The 25,225-nt window shown below is 48.8% G+C and overlaps 3 protein-coding genes across 4 annotated transcripts in view; 1 reads left to right on the plus strand and 2 right to left on the minus strand.

The window, feature by feature from the left end:
* Positions 1-24,233, plus strand: part of LOC117589250 (elongation factor-like GTPase 1) — a 68,183-nt gene extending 43,950 nt beyond the window's left edge. Inside the window, exons 4-6 of one of the 2 annotated variants that reach the window (XM_034281023.1) lie at positions 15,047-15,231; positions 20,492-20,686; positions 24,115-24,233. In XM_034281023.1, the coding sequence (XP_034136914.1) occupies positions 15,047-15,231; positions 20,492-20,680 (374 nt within the window). In that variant the 3' untranslated portion in view covers positions 20,681-20,686; positions 24,115-24,233. The remainder of the gene's footprint in view (positions 1-15,046; positions 15,232-20,491; positions 20,687-24,114) is intronic. The other variant, XM_034281024.1, reaches the window with a different exon arrangement.
* On the minus strand, positions 1,661-13,736 carry LOC117589256 (protein giant-lens). The gene is made up of 4 exons (XM_034281031.1): positions 12,674-13,736; positions 2,417-3,021; positions 2,168-2,339; positions 1,661-2,094 (listed from the first exon to the last, which is right to left on the minus strand). The coding sequence occupies exons 1-4, from the start codon at positions 13,121-13,123 to the stop codon at positions 1,882-1,884; spliced, it is 1,440 nt and encodes a 479-aa protein (XP_034136922.1). The 5' UTR covers positions 13,124-13,736; the 3' UTR covers positions 1,661-1,881.
* Positions 20,681-23,888, minus strand: LOC117589254 (proton-coupled folate transporter). Its single transcript, XM_034281029.1, has 5 exons — positions 23,170-23,888; positions 21,718-22,503; positions 21,323-21,661; positions 20,923-21,251; positions 20,681-20,862 (listed from the first exon to the last, which is right to left on the minus strand). The coding sequence occupies exons 1-5, from the start codon at positions 23,182-23,184 to the stop codon at positions 20,736-20,738; spliced, it is 1,596 nt and encodes a 531-aa protein (XP_034136920.1). The 5' UTR covers positions 23,185-23,888; the 3' UTR covers positions 20,681-20,735.
* Positions 24,234-25,225: the final 992 nt, after the last annotated feature.

The raw sequence follows: 25,225 nt of genomic DNA on the forward strand, positions 1-25,225 counted from the left end.
TGGTGTGGTGTCGAAGGGTGACCACCCGGCCCCCCCCCCCCCCCCCCCCCCCTCTCTCGTTTCGAGTGTCTCGTTGTTGTTTTTATTTCTCCCCACTGAATGGCTGCTAATGCTATAAACTGTCTTCAGGCTGTGCCCATTCTGTCTCTCTGCCTCTCTCTCTCTCTCTCTCTCCGTTCTCCTTTCTCTGCTGCCGCTGCTGCTGGCGCTGCTGCTGATCTTCTCTGAAGAGATCTTTGGCTAATTAGCTGCCACACTAAACGATTTTGAGGATTCCTAATGATTAATATAATACGAGTACGAGTACCCGCACCCGTAACACATTTATGCACTTCGTGAGCTCCAACTCGAAGCATAATTCCCCAGAGACACAAACAACCAGCCAGCGGCCTGGGGCTTACTTGGCCATCTTCCGGTTGGAGCCATAAAAGCAGCATAAACCAAGAAGCAGAGAAGAGTTCTTCTCTTTTTATGTTTCACTTTGTGTTCGTTTGTTTTTTTTCGCATTTTTTTCCAACACCTTTCCACAGAAATGTACTTTTCTTTTATAAGCATAATTCCTGATAATTTTTGTGTAATGTTTTTTTATGGGGATTGTCGTTAATTGAATTTGTGGCAAGGCACAGTCGTAGACCCGGGCTTGCTCTTGTGGCAGCTGCTTTCTAATCAACATTGCTCCAATGATTTGCATTCGGCTTCAACTTCTGGCTTCAGTTATGCTGCTGCTGCTTTATGCTTTAGTTTTAATTGTTTTTGCGGAGGAAGCTGCTGCCTCTCTGCTTGAATAATTACAGCAGAGCCAGAGCCAGATCCAGAGCCAGAGCCAGATCCAGAGCCACAGCCCATGGGCTTGTCATGGCAATTTGGTCAAGCATTAAGGCAGCAAAATACTCGTACTCTCCGCTCGTATCCTATGTAAATCCACTCTGTTCTATAATTTACTGCCATTAGCTTGCAATGTAATTTTATGGCTCTATAATTGGTCTATAATCATCTCTTTTTTGGTGAGCAGCTAACAGTTTTTCCAGTGTTTGCATATGCTCTTCGTGGGTTTTTGTTTTTGGCCTTCGTTTGATTGAATTCTAACACATTTGTTGGGCACCCAATGGAAGCGGTTTGATGTCTAGAAGGGTGTTGTTTATCCCATATATTCCGCAACATTTATATTTTCTAACAACCAACAGGTTTTAGAAGCACTGCACTGGGTTGCCAAGAAACCGCCTGATGGTATGCAACGAAAGTGGCAACACAGCCACACAGCCACCCAAAAGTATGCCACATTTGTTGGCCACTCTCGTAGCATGTAGATACCATGTAAAGTACATGTAGTGTAGATCTCCTTATGGGAGTTTGCCCCGAGGCTCGCAAATAGCAACACAAATAATTGTCCATCGTTTTCTATACATTTTTCGTTTGTTTATTTCGCTCAAAGATAAATTATAAATAGGTTCTTCCATTCTGTCCATAAATATTCATTACAAATTATTTGTATAACAAACTTTTGCGACTCTTAAAACTAATTAAATATTTATATCATACGATTACAAAAACACACGCTACGCTCTCCGCGCTCCATTCTCCATTCTCCTCTCTTCTCTCTTCTCTCCTTCCTTCATTACATTTGATCCTTCCACAAAGAACTTTACACAGTTATAGCGAATATCTTTTACAAGTGAATCTTTTAGTTTTTGTTTTGTTTCGTTCGTTTTTTAGTTGGTATTTTGGCGAGACTCAATTGGCTCAGTCGGTATGGTTTTTGTCTATATTTAGTAGCTGCAGCTCCTCCTCCTCCTCCTCCTCCTGGGTTCATCCTTTACAATGGTTGTGTGTGTGTGTGTGTGTGTGTGGAATGATCCTTGGGGGGGCAGGTGTTGCTCCACCTTAATCGTTCGCCATGCAATAGCCCGAATATGTCTGGATGTTGTCCTCGAGGAAACTCTCTCCGGCTATGACTCCGGACTGCGTGTGGTGGCTGGGGCAGCGGTGTCCCTTGGGGCACTGGCACAGCGCATTGATGTTCACCTCGTCGAGGAACTCCTGCCGCTTTCGCACCGTGAAGAGCTTGCACGGCTGCTTCCTCTGGCATCGAAGGCGCTGTGTCCACATAGAGAGAAAGGAAAACGCTTAGAAAATATATTCCGCGGCGGGGCTTTTGCCTGCGACTTACCGTGAGGGGGGAGCAGGCAAAGAGGTAGCGATAGCCGGCACTGCCATCGCCTATGGGCTCCCGCTTGGTGAGGTACGTCACCGAGTTCCTGGGACACCGACAGTGGACCACCTGCTCGGTGACGTTCGCCTCCGCCGCCGTGGTCAGGGTCCAAGTGTAGTCCCGGAAGTGTCTGCAGAGCAAGAAGGAGGGAGGGAGAAGTCAGAAGCGATTCGTGGCAGGGGAGTCTATAAATCTCTGTGAACTCACTTGCACACGGGCAGTTTGTGGACTGGCTGGCACATCTTGTAGTGCCGCGTCTTGTCCGCTATGGTGTGGCCATCCTCGACGCCCAGGCTGCTGGGGCAGCCGCCGATGTAGCTGCTGGGCGCCTCCTTCTGGCCCCGATGGCCCGAGTGGCCCGAGTGGCCCGCGTGGCGCATGTGCGCGGATCCCCTGCTGGGATACTCGTTGTCCTCCAGCTCGGAGGGCAGGGCGTACGGGGACGAGGGCAGGGCGTCGTTGTAGTCGGGCGACTGGTCGACGTGGTCCAGATCCTCCTCGTAGACGGCGCCCAGCTTCTGCATGAGCTTCTTCATGTGCAGCGTCTCGAACCTCTTGTCCTGGAACTTGCCCAGGAGCAGGCGCTTCAGCTGGAGCATCTCCATGTCGTAGTAGTTCCTGTATTTTGATCCTCCATCCGGGGGCGCTGCGGAGCCACTCGCCTGGTGGCCGTGATGGTGCAGGATCACATTGTTGGGCAGTCGATTCGACTCTGGGCAGCGGCACTGGCGCTCGATCCACGGCGTCTCGTACAGATCGATCTTCGAGCAGACGGCATTCGGTGCGCAAATGGGCAGATCATCCTCAGAGTCCTGCAAAGGGAATACGTAATGGGACTGATTAGAGATTAGATTTCCATGCGAATTGCTGTGTCAGTGTCAGTGTCGGTGTCCTTTGTGGCCACTCCAGAGACTTGATTAACATAACTTCAAGGCAATGAGGAGACTCACTCAATGGCTCTGTTTTGTTTGCTCTTCTTCAAGGGGTGCCTTCAGAGGACGTTTTGGCATTTCATTAATTGAATTGTCCCTGTCCCAGAAGTTGGGCTTTGGCTGTGTTTGCTTAGTGCCTGGGCCAATAAAAACTGATGTGTTAGGCGCAGGACGTGCCCATAAAATCCAACTGCCAACACACAGGACACTCTTGAGCCGAGGTCCTTTAGCTGCTGCCATTCGATTTTATTGTGTGAGTGGCAGAGGGAACCACTGACGGGTTAGCCCCGAATGAAATTATCGAAGGCAATCAATTTTTGAAGTGGAACTCTGTCCCCTCCCCTCCCCCTCTCTCTCTCTTTTTTCTTGAGGGTCTCATTTATTTGTGTGTTTGGTTTCAATTTCATTTTGTCCGTCTGCTCTTTTGATTTGTATTCAAATTATTTTCGGGGTTCTTGTCGGACTGCACCTGCCGCTCGGGCTACCTGCGAGCGTTCTGGGTTTTAGGGTCAATCCATGGCTGTGGTTCCACTCCTGCTGCTGCTTCTAGGCATGCCGGAAGTCCGGAAGTGATTTAGTGCAAGGCGGAAGTAAGTGCACACACACACACACACACACATTGAGCAGGGATTAGCCTCGCGCTGTGGCAGGGGCAGGACACACCGGAAGCAGGCTAAAGCCAGAAACAGCAAACAGGTTTGGTTCTGTTCTGTTCTGTTCTACGCTGTCCCCTGACCTTTTACCTCTTTGCTCAGCTCGCTCTCTCTCTCTCTCTCTCTCTCTCTCTCTCTCTGTCTCCCTCTCTCTGTTTCTGTCTCTTGCGGAAGTTGTCTGCCGTCTGCCGTCTGCCTTCCGTGTTCCTGTTTCTGTTTCTGTTCTCTTTATTAGTTCTATTTACTTCCTTTTCTGTTTCTCTGTTTCTGTTGTTCGTTTGGGTTTCCTCCTCCGTTTCCCACGCATTTTTGACCTACTTTCGGGCACCTGCCCCTTTGGGGCATGTCCTTCCTGCTCGGCTGCACAAGTCCTTAACCCTTTCTGCTGTTTTGTTCTCCTGCCGTGGAGTGTTCGTATTTCAAGCAGCTTCTGCAGGCATTGCTGAGATTCCTTTAGGGGAGGATCTGCCCCCAGGATATGGCAGGATATCTCTCTCTCTCTCTCTCTCTCTCGCTCCATTCCCCCCCCCCCTGTAAGCAGCGTGAGAAATTCTTTGAAATTCGAGCATGTTTATTGAGATTTATCGAGCACAGGAGGAACGCTGGGCAGGGAAGGGAAAAGGCACTTCAAAGACACACACAACACACACACACACACACACACCGTTCACCGTTATTCTTTTTTACATAATCATAAACAGCAGAGAGAGAGAGAGAGAGAGAGAAATGGTTCATCGACATTCCACAGCTGTGGGGCTCCTCTAGAGATAAAGAACCGAATGGAAGCACGAAAGTTTGTGCAGAACCAACCAGAAGTAACTCTGAAAAGTAGTCAAAGTTCTGCCCAAGCAAAAAGCCAAAAGAAAACAAAACAAGGAGAACAGAAAGGCGGAAAGACAGCACCAGAGGGGAGGGGAGAGCCACCGGATTTCCGGTTTGACAGCTAACCAAAAAAACAAAAGGGAGAGGAGTCGAAGCACAAAGGGGGGCAGTGTGGGGCGTGGGGCAGTGGAGCTGCTGCCACACTTTATAATTTGCTCGATCTTCAGCCAGAGCACGCGTGTGGGGCAGAGAGAGCGAGTGTAGAGGGGGGAAGGGTAAGGGTAAGGGTAAGGCAAAGGGAGACAACAACAATTAGCTTCATGTGTCAAAGTGCAGTGGCAAACGGAAGTTGAGAACGCGCCACAGACAATGAAAGAGTTGCCGTTGGGTTTGGGGCTCCCCCACAGCAGCTGGACCCGCGTGCAACTTTGCAACGTGAGGCGGCAAGCATGGAGGAACTTTTCGACTCTTGTGTCTTCAATGAAAAGCCGCTGGGGCCAGGGGAAGAGCAGCCCCTCGACAGCTCTTTAATTGAATCACAATTAACCCCAGCACACCACAGTGGGTTAAGAGGCAGGGCGGATGCGTCTAAGACTCCGCAATGACATTCTTGTGGCCACTTCCAGCCGCTGCAACGGAAGTGAGCAAACACAGAGGGCGGGGGGGGGGGAAAAGTACTCTGCGGGGAGAACTGGGAGCTAAAACTTTGGATGCATCTTACAGAATCAGCGCTAAATGGTAAGTTCCAAGAGGCTTCACTTCACTTCCCAGGGAATTATCCACACAAAGATGCACCTGCTGCTGCCCCTGCCCCTGTCCCTGCCCCTGCCCCTGCCATACTGCTGCTGCTATCAATAACCAGAGAGAATCGAGAAAGGACAATCAATGGGACATCAATTTCCCAACGGAAAGCGGAAGATGTCTCTAAAGAGCAGCAGAGCAACAGTTGGCTGAGGCTGAGGCTATCTCTGGGGTTTGGGTTCCCATGAGGGCGTTGACGCAGAGGCACACACACAGACGTCCGGGTGGAAAAGATGAGATTTTTCCCCGGCGTAGCTGCAACATGTGCTTGTGCGTGTGCGTGCAACCGTTAGATGTGATGCTGCTGCCGGCCGCCTGCCACAAGTGTGTTGCATTGCTGCACCACTACCTGATGCTACTCCCCTCCCCTCCCCTCCCCTCCCCGCTGCTCTGCCTGTGTTATCTTTTGTCTGTGCGTTAATGATTTTTCTATACATTTCCTTTTCACATTGTTTTCTTTTTTCTGTTGTTGCTCGAAGCCAGGCAGGGGGAGGGAGGGAGGGAGAGCGCTGAGAATTATGCAATCTGGCGTCGTCATGTGGCAGAGAGCAAGCGGAAGTATGCCCCGACTGTGTCTGTGTCTGTGTCTGTGTCTGCGTCTGGTCATCTCTCAGCCCAATAATGTGGCAGCTCTTGCGATGGCTGTTTACACGAAAATTCAATTAAAAATTGTTAGAAACGGAAGTGGCAGCAGAAGGAGGAGAAGGGCCAGGGGCAGGGAAGTTGCGGAAGTAACGCGGAAGTTGTTAGGTCACTCTTCATCGCTCAGCATCAGCATCAGCATCAGCATCATCATCTTCCGAGTGAGTCCCACAGAATTCCAATGAAAACTTCAAGAGAGTGGGAGATGGGAGCGGCATCCGATAGTGACCGGAAGTAGACAAAAAGATTTCGTTGCTGCTCGAAAAATCCAAGAAATTACTTTGCATAGATTGAAGAAAGATTCCAGCGAATCGAAGAGGAGCCGCCACCAGCAACAATAAACTCAGAGGAAAGCTGCTAACGGAAGCTTTGCCCCGCAACCGCAAGACACACACACAGAGAGAGAGAGAGAGAGAGAGAGAAAGCTTTTTCATTCATAAAAAAACAGAAAACAGAAATTCCAAAAGGAAGCAACGCAAAAGCCAAGCAGACAACAGAATTTATAAGAATGTTGCCATGGGAAAAGGCAATAAACGAAGTGCCAAGTACCCTGGAAAAACGTTTGAAAGGAAGGGAAAGTCATGGAAAAATGGGAAATTTCACCACAAATAATTGATGTGGAAGTACTTTCGATTGGTTTTGCAGCATAAATGTATTCGAAATGTCAGGAAGCCATTAAGCTGGATCCCACATCGCATCGAAGGCAAACTCCTTTGGCAACTTGCAACACTCCCAGCCGCAAGTCAAGGATTGTGGAGGGTATTTAGCTGGTGGGAAACTGGTTTCTCCAGCCAATTGCTGCAGCTGAAGCGGCAACAGGCAACAAGCAACCGGCAACATGCAACAGCAGCAACTTCCCCTTGTGGCTGCTTGATTTTTGCGTAGCTTGTTGATCGTCACAATTAATGATCGTCTACGCACCACACGGACATCCACAAACCACATCCACATCCTCCATCCTCATCCTCCATCCTCCTTCCTCCTTCCCCTGCCTCGTACTCCACAAACCACAATCACTCTCAGCTGCTGCACTGCCACAACGGAACGGAAAAAAGTAATTCATTCAGTCAGCCAGTCATTCATTCATTCATTGAGCAGCCACAAACATCGTGGCATGGCATGGCCTGGCATAGTTGTTTGTGGCCTTTTTTGCTGCTGCTGCTTTCTGGCCTTCTGGCAATTGTTGCTTTGGCCAAAAACCAAAAACAACAGCAACAGCAAACAAAATACAACCGCAAAGCGGAGGGGGGGACTTGGGGATACAAACATGTTGCCGATGGGAGCAACAGCAACAGCAACAAGTTGCGGCTTCGGATGTTGCCTCGTTGGAAGCGCGTTTTGTCTCCTCCTTTTACGCGCTTGCCGCCAAATAAATGAATCGGCGGACAAAGGCGATTTTTATGAATGAATGAGTGAGTGAGCGAATGTTTGTACGTTCCGTCTCTTGTTTTTGCAACAGCAGCAGCAACATGCGGGCAAAAACGCGCGTAAAACGCCAACAAAACGCAAGGCATGCCAACGAGGCTTTTGTCGTAGATAATTACGATTGGCGCCTCCCCCTGCACCACCCTCTCCTTCTCCCATCGTGAAAAGCAAACTCTTTAGAGGCCCCCGTCCAATGTCTGCTGCTTGCACCCTGCTTAAGCGGCAGGCGGTTGTTGTTTACTCAATGTCTGATGTCTGATGGTGCCTCGTGAGTTTTATGAATGAAAAAAATACTCATACAGCAGCAGGAGCAGCAACAAAAATTATACCAACAGCAAAAAGAAAACACAGCAAAAGAATAACATTCATTCTCATAAGCTTTTGCTTATTTTTGTAGTTAATTCGTAGTGGGGTGGGGTTTATTTTCGTGCCACGCCATCGGATTTTGTTTATAAACAACAAATTGCGCCTTTTGGTCACGTAATTAGCACACTTACACGATCCGATCAGAGATCGTTTGTACTGTAAATACATAGATACATGCATATGTATGTACACATGCATGTATGTTCCACAACACAAATTGGAACGTGTCCATCAATAACTGTAACAGGGTCTCGGTCTTTGGTCTTTGGTCTCTCTCTCTCTCTCTCTCTTTTTCTCTCTTCTCTCTTGGCCATCAGAAGCGGAAATGATCCAAACCACATTTCCGCCATTGGGAGAAAAAGTTTCCAGCAAGTGGCACACAAAAGCCAAGACAACAACAGCAACAGCAACAGCAACAAGAAGCCAACAATGAGATCAAACTGACCAAACAAATCCATCTATACAAATCTCATCTCTATAAATGTAACAACAACACGGAAACATGTGGGAAATATTTGGATTGGGATTCGCTGGAAAGCATCCAAAGATATCCAAAGTGTAAGCATACATATTATACGGGAAGCAGGAAGCATTTGTGAGCATTCAAGATCAGCTGAGGTGCGTCTTTGTTTTTGCAGATTCAGATTTTAGCAACATAAAGAATAGAAAGCATAAAGAATAGAAGATCACTCTTACGGTAAGAGGAACATTGAGGAGCAAACTCCCAAAGTAAGCCGGTAAGAAACCAGTGCATCCCTCTGCCAAATCTCAGCTTAGAGTATTTCCCGCTTCGATCTGCTCCCAGCTGGCAGTTTGTTTTTTTCTATCTTCTTTTGTTAATTCACATAAGAAACATAAATGTATATATGCATGTGTGTACACATATTGTATATACATTTGTGCATGCATATATTATATCTATAAAAGTTGACTTGGCGCGCGCGCTGGCAACAATGTATACATACATACATACATATGTATATACATTGTTGTAGATGAGAAGCCTCAGCCCGAAGTCCAAGGAAGCAGCGGGGGGAGGCTTGCTGGGGGCATAAAAAAAGTGGGCAAACTAGTTTTTTGGTATCCGAGCATCCGTTGGATCGGATCGGATCGGCGGCGGATCGGATCGGCGGGGCTCAGGTTGTAGATGTTGTTGTTGTTGCTGCTACTTTGAGGCATTTTTCTCAATGGAGCTGCTGGCTGGCTCTCAGATTGTAGACTTGGGCATTTTTTTTAGGTGAATAATTGCGGTATGTTGTTTTTTATGCAAATATTTCGTATACGCGTGGAGTAGTAGCTTAGATGTGTGTGTTAGTGTGTGTGTGTGTGTGTGTGGGGCATCCAGACACACTTAACCGATATATGTATGAGGCCATTGTTGTTGTTGTTGTTTGTTGTTTGTTGTGGCTCTTGATGTCTGTCTGTCTACTCTCTTTCAATATTTGTTTGATATTTTGTTGTTGTGTGATATTTGTTTTCTTCTCTCTGTTGGCCTTTGGATTCACATTGAATAATTTCTATATTTAGCATAAATTGGAGTGAGTGGCCGAAGGGCTGATGGAAGGGAGGGGTGGGGAAACATAAATTGAAATATGCGCGAATGTCAAGGGATTAAAATGTTTTTTGGAGGAATGGCCGAAGAAACTAAGAGAAGTTCTGGGAGATCAACCCCATCAGCAGAAGATTCAATTCAAGAGAACACACAAAGTCTCTTGTTACAGCAATTCATTCACAAGGAAAGATTTCATTCACAAGAAAAACGGAGGCCCAGCGAGCGAATTGATTGTTTCTGTGAATGGAAAAATACTCGTGTGAATATAAATTGAGTCGATCAATGATCGATCGATCGATCGAGCTGAAAACTAGTTCCAATCGAAGGCAGCAAATTGTGGCAGGCATGGATTAGCATAAAGATTCCATAAATTGCGATTCATTCAAGGGTGTGGTGTGGTGTGGTGTGGTGTTCGAGTCAATGGATTGATAGATATTCGATTGCAAAACGTCCCTGCCTCAAGAGGGGGAACTACTTCCAGCTAGGAAAAGGTTTTGCTGTGGCCCAAAAAGCATTTTCACACCTGGCTGCACTCAACGCCCACCAGATCCCACAGAATCTCAACGTGGCCAAGACAACAGCAAAGAGTTGCTTGTGTGGCACGCTTGATTTGTTTATGCATTTCCCAGTCAATTGGAACTTGTGGCAACGGCTGCCGCAACGTCTGAGACCCCCGACCCCAACGAATGCTTCTTCCCCATCCACATTTGGCCATGCCACGCGCATGCCACTCCATCGGCATCGTCATGGAGTTGTTTAGGCCAAATATGCGTAGCTGATGGCTGATGCCTTGATGCCTTGATGCCTCTCGCCTCTGATGTCTGCTGATCTGTTTGTATATGGCCAACAAATTGCTGTGGCAGCGATGCTTGTAGCTGTTCTGTTGTTTGGCTTTGCTTTGCCCATTCATACATGGCATTCGAGGCGTTCATTCATTCACTCATTCATTCGGTCACCCGTTCATTCATGGATTGACTTGCTCAGCGAAGCGAGAAGCTGACGTCGCGTTGCTCATCCAGCGTTTACGTTTCCATTCATTCATTCATTCGCTTCGTCTGCACATGCTGCCCCCCAGCCCCAGTCCCAGCCCCACTCCTCCCCTCTACTCACACACTTCTTCTGCTGCTCCCCTCTCCTCTGTGCTCTACACCCCTTTTATCCATCATCATCGTCGTCGTCTTTGCCATCGTCGTGGTCGTATTTCATTCATGAATTTTCTTTCATTCAGCTTTGGCCTCACTCCCCAGCCGCCTCTCCTCTGCCTCCACCCCTCTTCTCACTCTCTCACTCTCCCACTCTCCCTCTCTTGTTCTATCTCCCTGCTGTGGCTCTCTTTCTGTGTTGTTGTTGAAAACGTTTTTAAATACCGGAACTGAATGTTTAGCGCTTTTAAGCATGGGAACTTTTTGTTTTCTTCCATTCAACTTTTCTCTCTCTCCTCTGCTCTGCACCCAACCTCCTTCCTCCCCGCTCTTTCTCTGCCTTTTGTGGATCTCTATTCCGTTTCGTTCCGTTCTCGTATAAGGCATCGTTTTTTTTACTGCAAGTTTCTCTCTCTCTCTCTCTCGCTCTTTTGGATTCTGTTTTAGGTGTTTTTCTTTTATATGCGTTCCAAAATTTATTGCAGACATTTGGATTTCCAAATTTATGGGCCAAAGATCAGATCAATGGGTGGAGAAGGGGGATCTAAAGGGCACCAGAAGGGTATATTGGCTATCGTATGAGAGAAATATTGATAGAAATCAATCAGGGTTGAGGGCAATTCCAATTCTTATAATTTCTTCTCGTGCAAACACTCCCATAATAAAATCCCTTTGTGCACCTTCCTATAGGGTATCCTAAAGTCGTACTTGCATCAATTCGTAACCCCATTTGTGTCTTGTTTATACTGTCAATATTTTCCTTTTGATTGCTGTTGATATTTCACGCCTTGGCCCCACGGGCGCAACAACAGCCAGACGACGGTTTTAGGGAGTGTTTTTTGTCATATGACATTAGACATAATAGAAATCTGATACATGATATATGCCTCTCGCTCTCTCTGTCTGTCTGCCAAACGCTTGATTTATGGCCAAAGAGTGAGGCAAACAATAGGCCCCCGACTTGACCTATGATCCAGAGTATCCAGAATTCGCATTGTAATGGATTTCATTGGAAAGATGAAAGATCTCTCGCACGATCTGTGAGCTGTGCTCCCATGTTCTGATGTGATGTGATGGCTGGTTCCGGGCTTAGCATTAAAACGGTTCTTAGTCATGCTGCTGTCAGCGACAGCATTGAACTCTTGACCCGCTCTTGTTGGCTAATTGGTTTAGGGTATATCGGGTATCGCAATTGCCAGTGTCCGACTTTAATTGATCAAATGGACAACGCAGCAGCCGCAATGTTTGGATCAGAGTCAGATCTCTGCTGCTGTTCGGGGGCTGCAAACAACTTTCATTTTTCATCTACAGCGAGTGCTGCTGCACTGCTTGCTGCTGCTGCTGCTGCTGCTGCACTGCTTGCTGCTGCTGCTGCTTCAATGTGCCATATGCGTGTCAGCCAGAGACCGCTTATGCATGGGCAGCGCCTTTAGCTTTGGCTTTGGGTGGGTGTCAAGTGTAATGTGTAATGGGGTATAGGGCGGCAGCTAAATATAGACAAGCCCGTTGCGGCGGAGTTGGGGTTGGTCTCTCTCTTTACCCTCTCTCTTGCCCCTCAATCTATACGACTATAGTGGGGGGAACGGAACCCAGCCCAAAAAAAGTTGCATTGCAAAACCTGATGTTGCGCTGTTGCTGTTGCTTTTTCCGTTGATACTTATTGCTGGCGTGGGCAACTTACAAATGGCAACAGCTACGGCAACAACAACCAGTTGACTGGAGGCAAGCCGTTGAGCAGGTGTCTGCTCGACGTTACCTGCATTATGCAACCTGCCATTGCCAGTCGTTGTTGCTGTTGTTGCTGTTTTTGCTGTTGTTGGTTTTGCATAGATCAATACAAAATAGCAAAGAAAGAGTACCCTTTAGACAGAGCTACAAATACCCTTGCAGATGGTGCCACAAGGGGACTACTTAAGGTGGGATTATCATCGGCTATAGCTTCGATTTACATGATCAATGCTGGGAAGGATCAGTGCAGATGTTGATCTTCTCTGGCAACATGTACCCGTGAAGAGTTTCAGAAGAACATGTTGCAGCAGCTTTAGCACTGGCAACTAGCCAGGCCAATGCCAGCTTAAACTTATGATAAATTGTAATTAAATATCGTATTCCTAAACTCAATCACTCACCCCAACTTGGTAGAGTATGCGCAGATCCTTCTCCTTGTGTTGGCCGTGTTTGCTGTTGGCCAAACGATGTTGCTGCTGCTGCTGCTGCTGTTGTTTCTGCAACATTTGACGCGCGTTCCGTCGGGACTCGGCCAAGTCCTGCTGTTGTTGCTTTTGTTGCTGTTTCTCCTTCTGCTGAAGGTCTGTTGGCGCTGCTGAGATGCTCACTACGGCGAGTGGCTCTGTGGCAGGCTTGGGGGTGCTGCTGCTGCTGCTGCTGCTGCTGCTAGTGGATACTGTGGCACTTGTTGCAACATCTTTGGCATCGTAGACTGTGTACTCCAGGCTCTTGTGCGCCGCTGCCCCCGTGGCCGTGGTCGGTGTCAGTTCGTACACCTCGAGGGGGAGTCGCGTGCCCCGTGCGACCAAGGGCAGGAGGAGCAGCCACACGAATTGAATTATTGAAGGCATGATTCGATTCGATTCGATTATGTTTCTCTCTGTGTATTTTATTTGTGCTGTGGTTGTAATTGACACTCGATGGAAATCGTAATTGAAATTGGAATTGAATCAATTCAAAGCTGTCTCTCTCTTTCCCTCCTCTGTGTCACTCTGTCTCTCTGTCTCCTTCGGTTCAGTTTTGCTGGTTGGACAATTTTTGCCGCCTAGAACCTGGCCCCTGGCCCATGGCACACACAGAGAACTACAAAACTACAGAAACAAACAAACAGCTGGCAACACACTCTGGCCGTATCGGTGGTTGGGCTAAAACTAAAATCAGGTTTCGTTCGAATCGATCAATCGATTGAATTGAATTGAATGTCACTGCTTTGGAAACACTTTTTTGGTTTTGTCAAACACTCGCGACATTTGATCCTCCCCTGCGATCCGATCCGATTCGATCCTCACTCTCCTGCAAGCTTCGTCCTGTCTTGGCTTCGCTCCTGCTCTACGTTTGCTTTCTGTTTTCTGTGTACGATTCTCGGTTCTGGCTCGTATATTACTGTTCGGTTCTCGGGGCATTCGTTTTTCTGTTCGTCTGCTCGCGACCAATTCAGTTTTCGAAGTGATCAAACGGAAAAACGAGCTGCTGCATGTCGCTGCTTGTTCATTCAAGTCCGCTCACGAGACGGCAGCAGAGCGAGCGTGGCAGCGACTGAGGCAGAGGCAGAGGCAGAGAGAGAGAGAGCTAGCGCGCGAGAGAGAACAGGCAGGCCCATGATGCAATTGTATAAGGTGGTTCCGTCCGCTGCCTAGCGTTCAAAATACAAAAAGAAAACTTCAACTCTTTTTTTTGCACTTGTTAACTTTAAGCCCCATGCCATTAAAGGGCTAATAAGCAGACTCTATTGTCGTCTCAGTCACACACTATTGAGGGGTGCCGTTTTGCCAACGGGACCACCTTATATAATTGCATCATGGGCAGGCCATGAATGAATGAACATTTGCTGCTGCTGCTGCTGCTGCTGCTGCTGCATTCGCTGTCGCTGTCGTGTGTGTTTGTGTTAGTATCTGCCTGTCGCTGGTCTGCCTGTGTGTGAGTGTAAGGTGTCTTTGGCTCCTGCTCTTGGCTCTTGGGCTCTTGGGCCCTTAGCCGGCTCTCGGCCTGCTCGCGTGCTTGGCTTGAGGAGGCCTCGAGGCCTCTCGGGTTGCTTTTGTTGCTTCCGTTGCCTCCTTTTGGACGTTTTTGCTGATGCCGCCGTCTCTGCCACTGCCGCTTTTTGTCATTTTTACTACGGCACCGGAAACTAATTCCTGCCCCGCAACGACTTTTACTCCTCCCTGGCTGCCGCCTCTCTCTGGTTTCATGTTTGGGCCCCATTCTTCGTAGCGCATGCCAAAAAAAAACCAAGAGAAAAATCAGAGACAAGAGAAAGACAGAGAGGGATAGAGAGAAACGGGTCGGTCGCCGTCTCCGTCTCCGTCTCCAGCTCCAGCTCTGGAAGTTCAAGCGAAAAACGCGCGCGCGGTTCGGCAGAAAGCCCGCCAATTTTATGGGCCAAACCCGATAAGATTTCATTTGTTTACGAGTTACCTTGAGACGGACCCCAGCCCCTGCCACAGTCCCAGCAACAACATCAACAACAACAGCAACAGCGAGAACAGAAAGAACAACAACAGCCAGAACTCCAAGAAGAACTCCAACTGAAAGGCGGCCATTGTTGATGGAGTGGAATGGATTGTGCGGAGGTTTCCCTTTTCCAATTCGATTTCTAACTAAGCAGCGAAGAATCCGAACTACAGCTGATAAAAGAACGGTTCAATGTTTGAAGATTGATCTTGCTTCTGGTGTTAAATCTATCCTGAAAAGAGATTTCAATGCCTTTTATAGATTGTTTGCATTTCGATTTTATTCCATTCTAATCTCTCTTTATTTTCTATATTTGTTTGCAGGCAAAATGTATGCTGTGATTGGCCGGAGGCATGGCAAGATCCTGTCCGGAGACCTCACCCAGGGCAGCGGCAATTTCTCGGTCACCTGTCTGCTGCCTGTGATCGAGTCGTTCAACTTTGCCCAGGAGATGCGCAAGCAGACATCTGGCCTCGCCTGTCCCCAGCTGATGTTCAGCCACTGGGAGGTAAGTAGATCTAACACTGATTGCGGCAGCTGTCGCTCCTTTTGGAGGAGACGAGGCACAAGTGCAGCCAGCGTCTGTCTCCCGACCATATGCCATGTGCGTGCTGCACACCAAACCCCTCTTTGGGCTCACTGCGCTCGCTGCCTTTCTCTCCCTTTCTGTGGTCTGCAACAAAATCTCAGCTTACGCTGCGATCAACCTTCTGTTACCTTCTGTTGAAGTCTTATAAGCTAAAACCACAGACGGCAGAGACAGCAGAGGCAGGGAAGAGGCATCAACATGGCAACAGCAGCCACAGCCACAGCCACAGCCAGAGCCAGAGCCAACTTCGTGGACTGAAAGTTATATGGTCCATTTGGGGCTGCAGCTGTTGAGCTCAGCTCAGATACAGTGAAAGCTCCCCAGAGGGTACAGTCTGCCCAGTGCCCAGTGCTTTCCGTTTTAGCCCATTTTCACTGTACCTCTCTCCCTCTTTCTTTCTCTGTTTCTCTCTCTTTTGTACCATTTTGACCTTGTCGTGGGCCACAATTAAGACTCAAGTTGATGATTTTTTCCACTCTGTGGCTCGGCCTTTTGGCAGCCCCAAAAGACGACACTGTAAAGGGATCCATCCAGCGGATGAGCTGTGGCTCAAGCTAAAAAAAGAACATGATTAATATGAAGAGTTGGCACAGCCCACAAAAGTGGAGCTAACCACAGTGTTGGTTGTTGCTGGATTGGGCAGGATATACTCTGTCATCTTTATAGACGGGCAGACAGATCTTTGGTCATCTCTGGCAGGAGAAGAATATTGGGAAAGAGGACTCCAGGTTGAAGCTAATCTTCAGTCTTTGATTCCCTTCCTTTTCTATAGTTTTGTCGCCTGCACCAGAGATGAGTCCATGCTTCAGTGTATTGGTGTCATCTATCCGCTCCATAAGTGTATGTGTGTGTGTGTGTGTGTGTATCGCCCAAGCAATCGATAACAACAAGTTTTTGTATAATGACTTCCGGCGATTTTCTATTTCTCAGCTAAAGTTTTGCCGGCGACGACTGCGAGATGTTGCCGCCGCTTGCCGCCGGTTGTTGGGTCTTCATATAATTTCATACGCATTTCCAGACAGCAGCAGCTGGGGAGGGGAGGAGGTGGGGCCGAGGGGAATCTCTCTCTCTCTCTCTCTCATATCTTTGTGGAAATCTTAACGGAAACTAGTTTAGCAGGCACAAGTGGCACACGTAGTGTCTTGACAGATACAATATTATTTCATTATTTTCCAACGAAGGTGAAGCTTCGGAGCAATTAGGATTCCACATTGCCAGCAGCTACCATTCTGCTACGTCTCTGTCTCTTACTCTTTGGACAATTAAAACAGTTAGTGCAGCAGTTTGTGCCCCGCCCACATGGTCACCTTTCCCCCTGCCCATGAGTGGGCAGAGAAAGGCGGCCAAGGGGCTGGGCAATCCCAGCCGTGGGCGCAGTTGTCACGTGCCCATAATAACAACGAAGGCGTCAACGTCAGCGTCAAGCGTCCACTCGAGTGGAGTCCCCGAACTTGGACTGGGTAAGCGCGGAATGGGCAGAGAATTTGAATTTCTTGCTGCATCATGCATGCCCCACAATAAGTTCGTTAAGCTGCAGCATCAACAGGGAACCCAGAGCCCGTGGCTAGCCACAAGAAATCATCTCTCTGGGATGACCTTTTAACTTGAGGTTGAGGCTGTGGTGGAAACCGAAACTGAAACTGACACAAAAGAAAACAAAAAGTAATTTTCTGTTTTTGATTTTAGGTTTTTTTTTGCTGGCAAGAACTCCATCTGTGTGTTTGTGTAGACAGTGCGGATCATAACTAAAATATGGCCAACAGAGGAAGGAATCTGTATCGTTCCCCACCCCAACCACTGCTCCTCCTCCTCCTCCTCCTCCTCCTGCTCCGCTCTGCTCTGCTTTGTGGCTACTGTCTTGCGCGCTTTTGTTATTATTTAATTTTGTTCTTCCTTTTGTTCCATTTGCTGTTGCACTTCTCCACTTTGTTGCCACTTGATGAGGCTGAAGATTGTTATTATGATTATGCCCCGAGTGTGTGCATGAGGTAGGGGCAGGGGCAGGGGCAGGAAGAGGTTCAAGACCTTAGCCCCAACTCCTCACCCAAAATATAAAAAAAACAACAAAAAAACACACAGAAACGAAGTAGAAGGAGAAAAACCATCACAGCTTTGGCTACTGGTCTTACTCTTGGCCTGCTACGTGGTAGGGTCTGAGATCGGATGGGATCTGCTCTCTCCCTCTCTCATTCGGAGTGTGTTGCATATGATTGTCGCGCTTTGCATGCAAGAAGACCTCAAACTCCAAAACAAAACTACTTCAAAAGCATAACAGATGCAACACCAACACCAGAACTAGCAGCAGCAGGCAACAGCCAGCCATCGGCGACCACAAAATGTGTGTAAGAACCAAGACAAATAACAAATAATCTGATAACTCGTTTTGTATACCTGAAAAAGAGTGTTCCCCCAAAGCCACACCACACCACACCACACCAAAGGGAAAGTCCACACCAAAGGGAGTGGAGGGATAGAGAGTGTGGGCAGGGGACTTGCTTGGGGACTAGGGACTCTTGAGCAGTGCTGGAGCAGTGGGGGAAGGAGGAAAGACAGTGCCCTAAAGTCTGCCTGGTGCGAATCAACATACGGGTGTACACGGGGTGTACGTGTGTGTGTGTGTGTGCCATATCCATGCCGGCAAGTGTTTATCCAAGTGGCTCTGGCTGTGGGCCCAAAGGATTGTTGTTGCTCTTAAGTGGAACGTGGTTTGCATTGTCCGTTCGCTCGCTCGCTCGATCGTTCGTTCGCTTGCTGTCAAAATGACGCTCGTCCGTGTCCGTGGCCCCGAGGCTCTACACAGATTCAGACTTTTACAGCCGCGTGTATCTCTTGAATCAGCTGAAAATCCAAGTTAGAGTATGGGTAGAAGGTGAGGCAGGGGCTCTACTGCTTTGTTTCTCTCTGCACTGCCTTACCTTCGCTTGAATATACCTTGCACAACTCCCCTCGCAGCTCGCAGCTCGCAGCTCTGTGGAGCCTTTTCTCTGGGTATGCGCAACGCCCAAACGAACGGCCATTCGCGGTCTGTCTCTCCGTCTTCATCTCTGCTTTTGGTTTTGGTTTTGGTTTTGGTTCTGGCTCTGTTTCTGTTTCTGGCGCGCGATAATAATCTCAAGTTGGTGTTTTGGTCGCGGCCTCAGCAGCAGCGGACACGGGGGGACAAACAGACAGACAGACAGACAGACAGACGCTCGGCTCAGCGTATTTCGGTAGCTGCCGCGTAAATTACCTGCATACAAACACACAAACATACCGAGCCATACACACACATGAGTGGTGGTTGGATGGAGGGAGAGAGAAAGAGAAGAGAAGATTTGTATGTAACGGTGTGTATGTGTTTATCACGTCGTTTACTTTTTGGATTTTTGTTTTGGTTTTCGCGGCTGCTTCAATATTTTTTCTTCATATTCGTTTTACTTTCTGAGAGGGGCGGGGGGTGTAAATGGATGGCGGAAGAAACTGCAGAGGAGATTGGGGGCTCTGACTTGTCTGCAATTTGGAGCGTGGTGCTGCATCGGTGCGGATAACCAACTCTTTGAGAACGCTTCCAGGACACTGCCAGAAAGCTCTAGAATAACTACAGCCATCACATAGAACATGATGTCTATGGGTACTAGGAAACCATCTTCAACCTAGTCAATCCAACAGTTTTTCGGCTGTTTGTTCTCCGATCTTTAGTTGGCCCACAAATATTCTCTACTCTACGCTATTTTCCACTCCCCTATTCTATTATTCTTGCACTTCCATGCGAGAGTTTTCTCCCAGTGATATCCACGCTGGCTGCTGCTCATTTGTCTGGCCCGGCTCAGACGCAAGCTCTGCGCACTTCTGGAGCACTTCAGCTGCCACAGGGTCTTCTCCTTGTACATCTCCTTCTGCTGCTGCTGCTGCTGCTCCGCTCATTGTGTGCTCTTGACGAGCCATTCTGTTCTGTTGTGTTGTGTGTTGTGTTTTGTTGTGCGTAGGGCAGCCCAGAGAGATGGCTGAGGATGGGAAGTTCCTGCGCATGCGCAGCCATTGCCGAAGGATGTCTATACTTTGTATGTCTTCTCTGTGTGTGTTTGTGTGTTGTGACAGGGTTTCAAACTGAGATTGGGGATTGCCTTACCTTGTCGAGGACTACTGCATGGCTCCCCACTCTCCCCCTCTTCCCTCCTTCTCTCTCTCTGCTCGCTCAGTTAGCGTTGTTAGTTGTTGTTAAACAAGCGAAACGTTGTGCCCGATAATGATCTACATGGGGGAATGGAATGGGATGGGATCGGATCGGAGGAGGCCATGTCGAGGGCCCGCAGTTTAGCGTAGTGCGAACAGATGGCCCGAAAGTAGAAGAAGAACACTCTTGGCAGATCCTGAACGAGGGAAAAGGCCATTCCATCCCAACCCAACACAACACAACCCAACCCAATGCCAGCGCGTCTCAATCAGTGTGTGGGTAAGCTGGGCTTTGCCTTTGCCTTTGCTTTGCCATTGATGAGGCTGATGGCATGGAATGAACTGGAATGGTATTGTGGGAGAGAGAGAGAGAGAGAGAGAGAGAGAGAGAGAGAGCGAATGAAGAGGTTTTCCAATGAACAGCACGCCCGACACCCGCCCGCTGTGTCAACTCAAGTGTGTGCTGGCCCGTGAGCCAAACAAAACAGAACCCAAACGCAGAATACAAAAAACATTACACAGAGAGGACTGTCTCTGGTCTCAAGTGCTCGCAGAAGGAGGCAATCATCAATCAAGGGACGAGGAAACTTCTTCACGCCATTCAGCAAAATATTTCTGCGTATCCTGGCGTGCCTTATCACGCAATGGCGAGTCCTTTGAAAGTCATTAAACCTTCACCGGCCCCAGACCCAGAGCCAGACCCAGACCCAGACCCAGAGCATTTGAATGTCTCCGTCCTTTGTGTCCTTTGTGGCACCCTCTCGAGCCTGACAATGAGGATGTGAAAATGCACGCTTTCCCTGATGAGACAAACGCCAGGCAGTGATGCCTCACGTACGCGTAAACGTTGAACCCAACCCAAATCCAATCACGCACCTTGGTCCTAGCTCAGGCCCAGCTCAGGCTGAGGCGCAGGCGCAGGCGCAGGCGCATAGACCGAGCGACGCCTTTTGTTCCGTCTCAAGTGCGTAAATGATTTCCTGGAACTTTATTCACACCGTTTTGGCCGTCTGTCTGCTGCTTACAGGTGATTGATATCGATCCCTTCTGGCTGCCCACAACCGAGGAGGAACTGATGCACTTCGGCGAGAAGGCCGACTCCGCCAACCGGGCCAAGGTCTACATGGACAGTGTGCGGCGTCGCAAGGGCCTCTTCGTCGACGAGCAGGTGGTGGAGCATGCCGAGAAGCAGCGCACCCTCTCCAAGAACAAGTGATTCAAGGTAAGAATTATTTATGTCTGTATTTATGTGTAAATGGCAGAGGCTGGGGCTATCTCTCCTCTTCTTGGGGCGTTGCCATGACCGTCGTTCCATTGTTGGTGCCGATCAGCCCGCTCTCCTTTTCCGGGACTTCGGGGACGGCCAGTGAATTCTTTCCCAGCACGATGTGAATGCATCTGCAATAGAGTGGGATTCATACCCAAAGGCCAAAGGAAATTGCCACTGGGATCACTTACAGTATCAAAACAAAGACCGTGAGCTGGGTGGCAATGGTTAGGATGAAGACACTTCCTCCGTGGTTGGCGTCGAGGCTGGCGCGGTAGATCTGCGAGTAGCAGACCCCACTGATGAACGGCACCGCGTTGTCGCACACAGAGAGCAGGGCAAAGACCTTGCCACGCTCCGAGGTGGGCACTATCTTGGAGGTCATGGCCCGAATCATGGGACCCACAATCGGACCGAGACTGCAGACCACGGCGCCGACATAGAGCAGCTGCGGAGTGGTGGCAAAGTAGTAGAACAGGCGGGCTATCGAGTGCGCCCAGGCGCCAATGAAGATGATGGTCTGTGGCATCGAGTGCGTCATGGGAATAGACTTGGCTTAGATTTCGGATTATGTGTTGCAGTGCGGCTTACCGTGTCACGCCAGCCCAGAGCCTTGTTCATCAGCGGCACAGCGAGGAGCATGGCAATCACGTAGGCCGACGACTTGAAGGTCTTGAAGCTGCTGAAGGAGCTCACGTCCCACTTGAACTTGTCCAGCGTGTACAGGTACAGGTAGCTGCCCTCGTCCCGCTGGAATGTGTACAGCAACATGCTGAGGAGCAGGATGACGAGGAAGCTGCGTCGATGACCGCGGCGGGGCTTCAGCAGAACGCTGAACGAGTCCTTCACGTGCTGCCTGTCAAAGAAGTCGCCCCAAAAGCCGCACCAGCCCAACTCCCTCAGCGAGCGTTGTCGGGGCGTGGTTTGCCACTAGGAAGGGTGCGGATAAGCAGACAGTTCTGGATGGGATCTCAGCCCGCACTCACCTTCAGGGCGAACAGCGTGTAGAGGATGGCCAGCGCCAGCAGGGAGGCGTTGACAGCAAACATGTCTGCGTAGGACTGGTGGAAGGTGTTGTAGAAGAGGTACGAGCCCAGGGCCACGCCGGTGGGCATGGCACTCAGATACACCACGTCCAAAATGGTCACGCGGATGGTGCGCTGCTCCACCGTCGATATGTCCGAAACGTAGGCGAAGCAGGAGGCGAAAATGGCGACATCGGCACCCGTCAGAGCCGAGGGCAGGGTGGCCGTGTAGATGATGTTCTGCACCGGCCAGTGGGGCATCTTGGCGTTGACCACAACCATCGTGGAGTAGATGAACTTACCCACCAGGCCCATCAGCAGCGGCAGCTTGCGGCCGCGACGGTCCGAGAAGGAGCCCAGGAACAGGGCCAGGATGATGGGGAAGATGTGCGCGGAGATGTTCTCCCACTGCAGGAACCAGGCGGTGGTGTCCAGGGACTTCTTCTTGTACGCCTCGTTCTCGGGCTTGTTGATGTTGGTGCAGATCGCCTCGCTGAAGTTGTTGTTGACGCGGCAGGCCTTGTACAGGAAGAAGCTCTGCTCCACCACGGAGGTGATCATGAAGGCGAACATGTAGAGGAACATGGTCGGCTCCACGGACGTAGAGCTGATGACGTTCCCCACCCACTGGCAGGCAGTGCGACGGGGGCCCCCATCCGGCTGCTCCACCACCGCCACCTCCCCGCCCACGCTGCTGCTGTCGCTGCCCACGCTGCGACGTCGTTGGACTTCATTTCGTGCGGATGCCTGAAAGTATGCAGATGCGAAGCTTTTTGTTTGAAAAAGCTTCCAGCGAGCGCTAACCTAACGAAATTCCTCTCTGCTGGCAATGCCCGTCAGAGCGGAGCGCTTGAGACCGGGACACACTCCAGCAAGCCGAGTTGCAAGCTCTTCGCGTCGCTTTCGCTCATTTGAAGCGTTTGCTTAAGGGAAAGAGTATTCACAAGTTGCCATCTCGGCTGATTGATTCTCGAATTGCGTGGTAAACAACGTGAAGATCGAGTTTGAGATTATTGAATTACAGTTTTCAGAGTAAACTTATTGTTTGCATAGGAATATAACCACAAGAATGCCGTCGCGGAGAACTTTAAATCAACAGTGGAAGTGTCGCATCACAAATTTGGCAAATTTGGATCCGAAATATTTGGTCTTGGCAATCTGTGGCTTTCAAGGTCAGCCACAGCACAGCCACACTCGATCTGTTTTCGGGCAGAGCATCGCACACACGTAATCGACGTACAATCTGCGCCTGTTCTTTACCGCGAAACACTTTAATTAATTGCATTAAGCATTTGTTTGTCACCGTTAGTTAGCAGGCAGGCAGGGCACTGCTTGCTTCTCGTGTTTGTTAAATTTAGCCGGCACCAACAACAAACTGTTTAGCAGTTGGAATCACATTTGACACTCACTCACCTCTGTCGCGCTCATTTCGACTCTGCGCACACGCCGCCGCGCTCTCGCTCTCCGCTGCCTGTGGAAGAGCGCTCCCAGCGAGCCCTTGTTTAGGTGGTTGATTTCGTCTAACGGAAGCTTTTGCGCTCCCGCTCTCTCCCTCTCTCGCCTGTCTTTGCAACAGCTTTCGATTTGAATTTTGAAAAGTAACCGCTGAAATGTTTTTGTGAATTTGCATTAGCCGCTCGATTTGCAAGAGCCGAAATAAAAAAGTCTAAGTGTTGCTTCTCTGCACTTTATCACTGTCTCGCAGCTGTTTGCTCATTATAATTAGCGTCTCACCCACTTTATTGTTTGGGCTTTCCAGAGACTTATCTGTCGAAAGGCCGCGCGTATATTACGTTCACTATCCGTTGAAGATCAATATTTGGCCAGGCGGAGATAGCCAAAGCCAGTGCCCACGATAACGGCGGCTATATAATTCAATTATAGTCTAATTGATTTAAGATTTTTCACAATTGCCGTTCTTTGCGAGCGAACACGGGCACACGTTAGGGCCGCCTATATCTCGAATGAACTGAACTGATTTACTGCCTGCACTGGCGCACCACTGGTACTGGTTGATTCCGTGTTCTGTGTCATATTCCAGTCTGTTTTATACACGTGATATTTTGTGTTGCACCGAAACAAAATATATGCCCCACACAAGTATTCCAACTTATCCGCACAATCGCCAGCCGTCAACTCAGGTGGCAAGTGCAGCTCCGTTCATTTAATACTTCTCGGCCGCCCCGCTTATCAGAGAACCACTGATACTGGACTCGTCGCCAGAGTGTCGAGTACCGCCGTCGCGGATGGGGCATTCGAAGTTTTGTTTATTCTAAATTAAGCATTCCCATTGTTAGTTGCTTATTTCGTTCTAAGATCACGGCTAATCTGATATTTTGTGCTCTTGTTTCATTCTAGGTTTCCAGACAGCGGCTTGGGACGGCCATGGACGGGCGGACTTTAGGCATTCTTGCATTTAGGCAAAACTAGATTGTAAACACAACTCGGCATGTTCAAAATAAATTGATTTATTTGTATTCGTTTTGTATATACTGATACAATTAGTTTGTGGTTCTAGGATTAGCAAATAGTCAAAGAAATAAAAGCGGGCACGTATTAAAAAATATATGGCATACTTTTGGGGTTTGGGTCACTTTAAATGTGTGGCATACTTTCAGGCTGGCAGGTTAATGACTTTCCCTTACAAAATAGCGTAAAACAGTCATATCCTGCCATCCTTAAGGTCCTTAAGGTCCTTGATGAACTCAAATGATTCGCGAGATCCTTCCGCTCACGAGGATACGTATCACGTCTGGGTCGGTTCAGCAATGGCGATATTACAGAAATTATATCCTGAATCCTTGATGTCCTGGCAGCGAAAAGGATTGAAAAGGATGGGGGAAGTTGTCCTGATTACGAAAAGGTACGGCACATCCTGATCGCTCCACAGGAAGAGGAGAAAACAACAAAACAGTTCTGGCCTGTTGTTGTTGTCCACTTATTTTGTTGTACAACAAAAGTTGTTTTTGTTATTGTTGTACAACAAAAGTTGTTTTTGTTATTATTGTTTGTTGTACAACAAAATAAATTGACAACAACAACAGGCCAGAACTGTTTTGTTGTTTTCTCCGTTATTTGTGGACCGATCAGGATGTGCCGCATATCCTTGTGATCGGGACAGTGTCCCGGATCCTTTGCAACCATTAAGGATGTAGGGACATTAAGGATAACGCCATTTAAGCGTTGTTTTTAGATGTGATGCCACAACGATATATCTCGGCTGTATCCTGTCGGATCAGGACATGCCATACATGCTTGTAGTCGGGACGATGCTCCAGATCCTTTGCAGTCACTTTGAAGGCAAGGACATTAAGGATAATGGCATTTATGCATTGTTTTGTAATATAATCCCTACAACGGCACAACTCGGTTGCGGCCTGTCGGACCAGGACATGGCATGACTCCTTGGGATCGGCAGAAGGTCCTGCATCCTTTGAGTCCATGAAGGACCTCAACAGCTGCAAGGACA

The sequence above is a fragment of the Drosophila guanche genome, unplaced genomic scaffold, assembly GCF_900245975.1.
Source record: "Drosophila guanche unplaced genomic scaffold, DGUA_6, whole genome shotgun sequence".
Classification (NCBI taxonomy): domain Eukaryota; kingdom Metazoa; phylum Arthropoda; class Insecta; order Diptera; family Drosophilidae; genus Drosophila; species Drosophila guanche.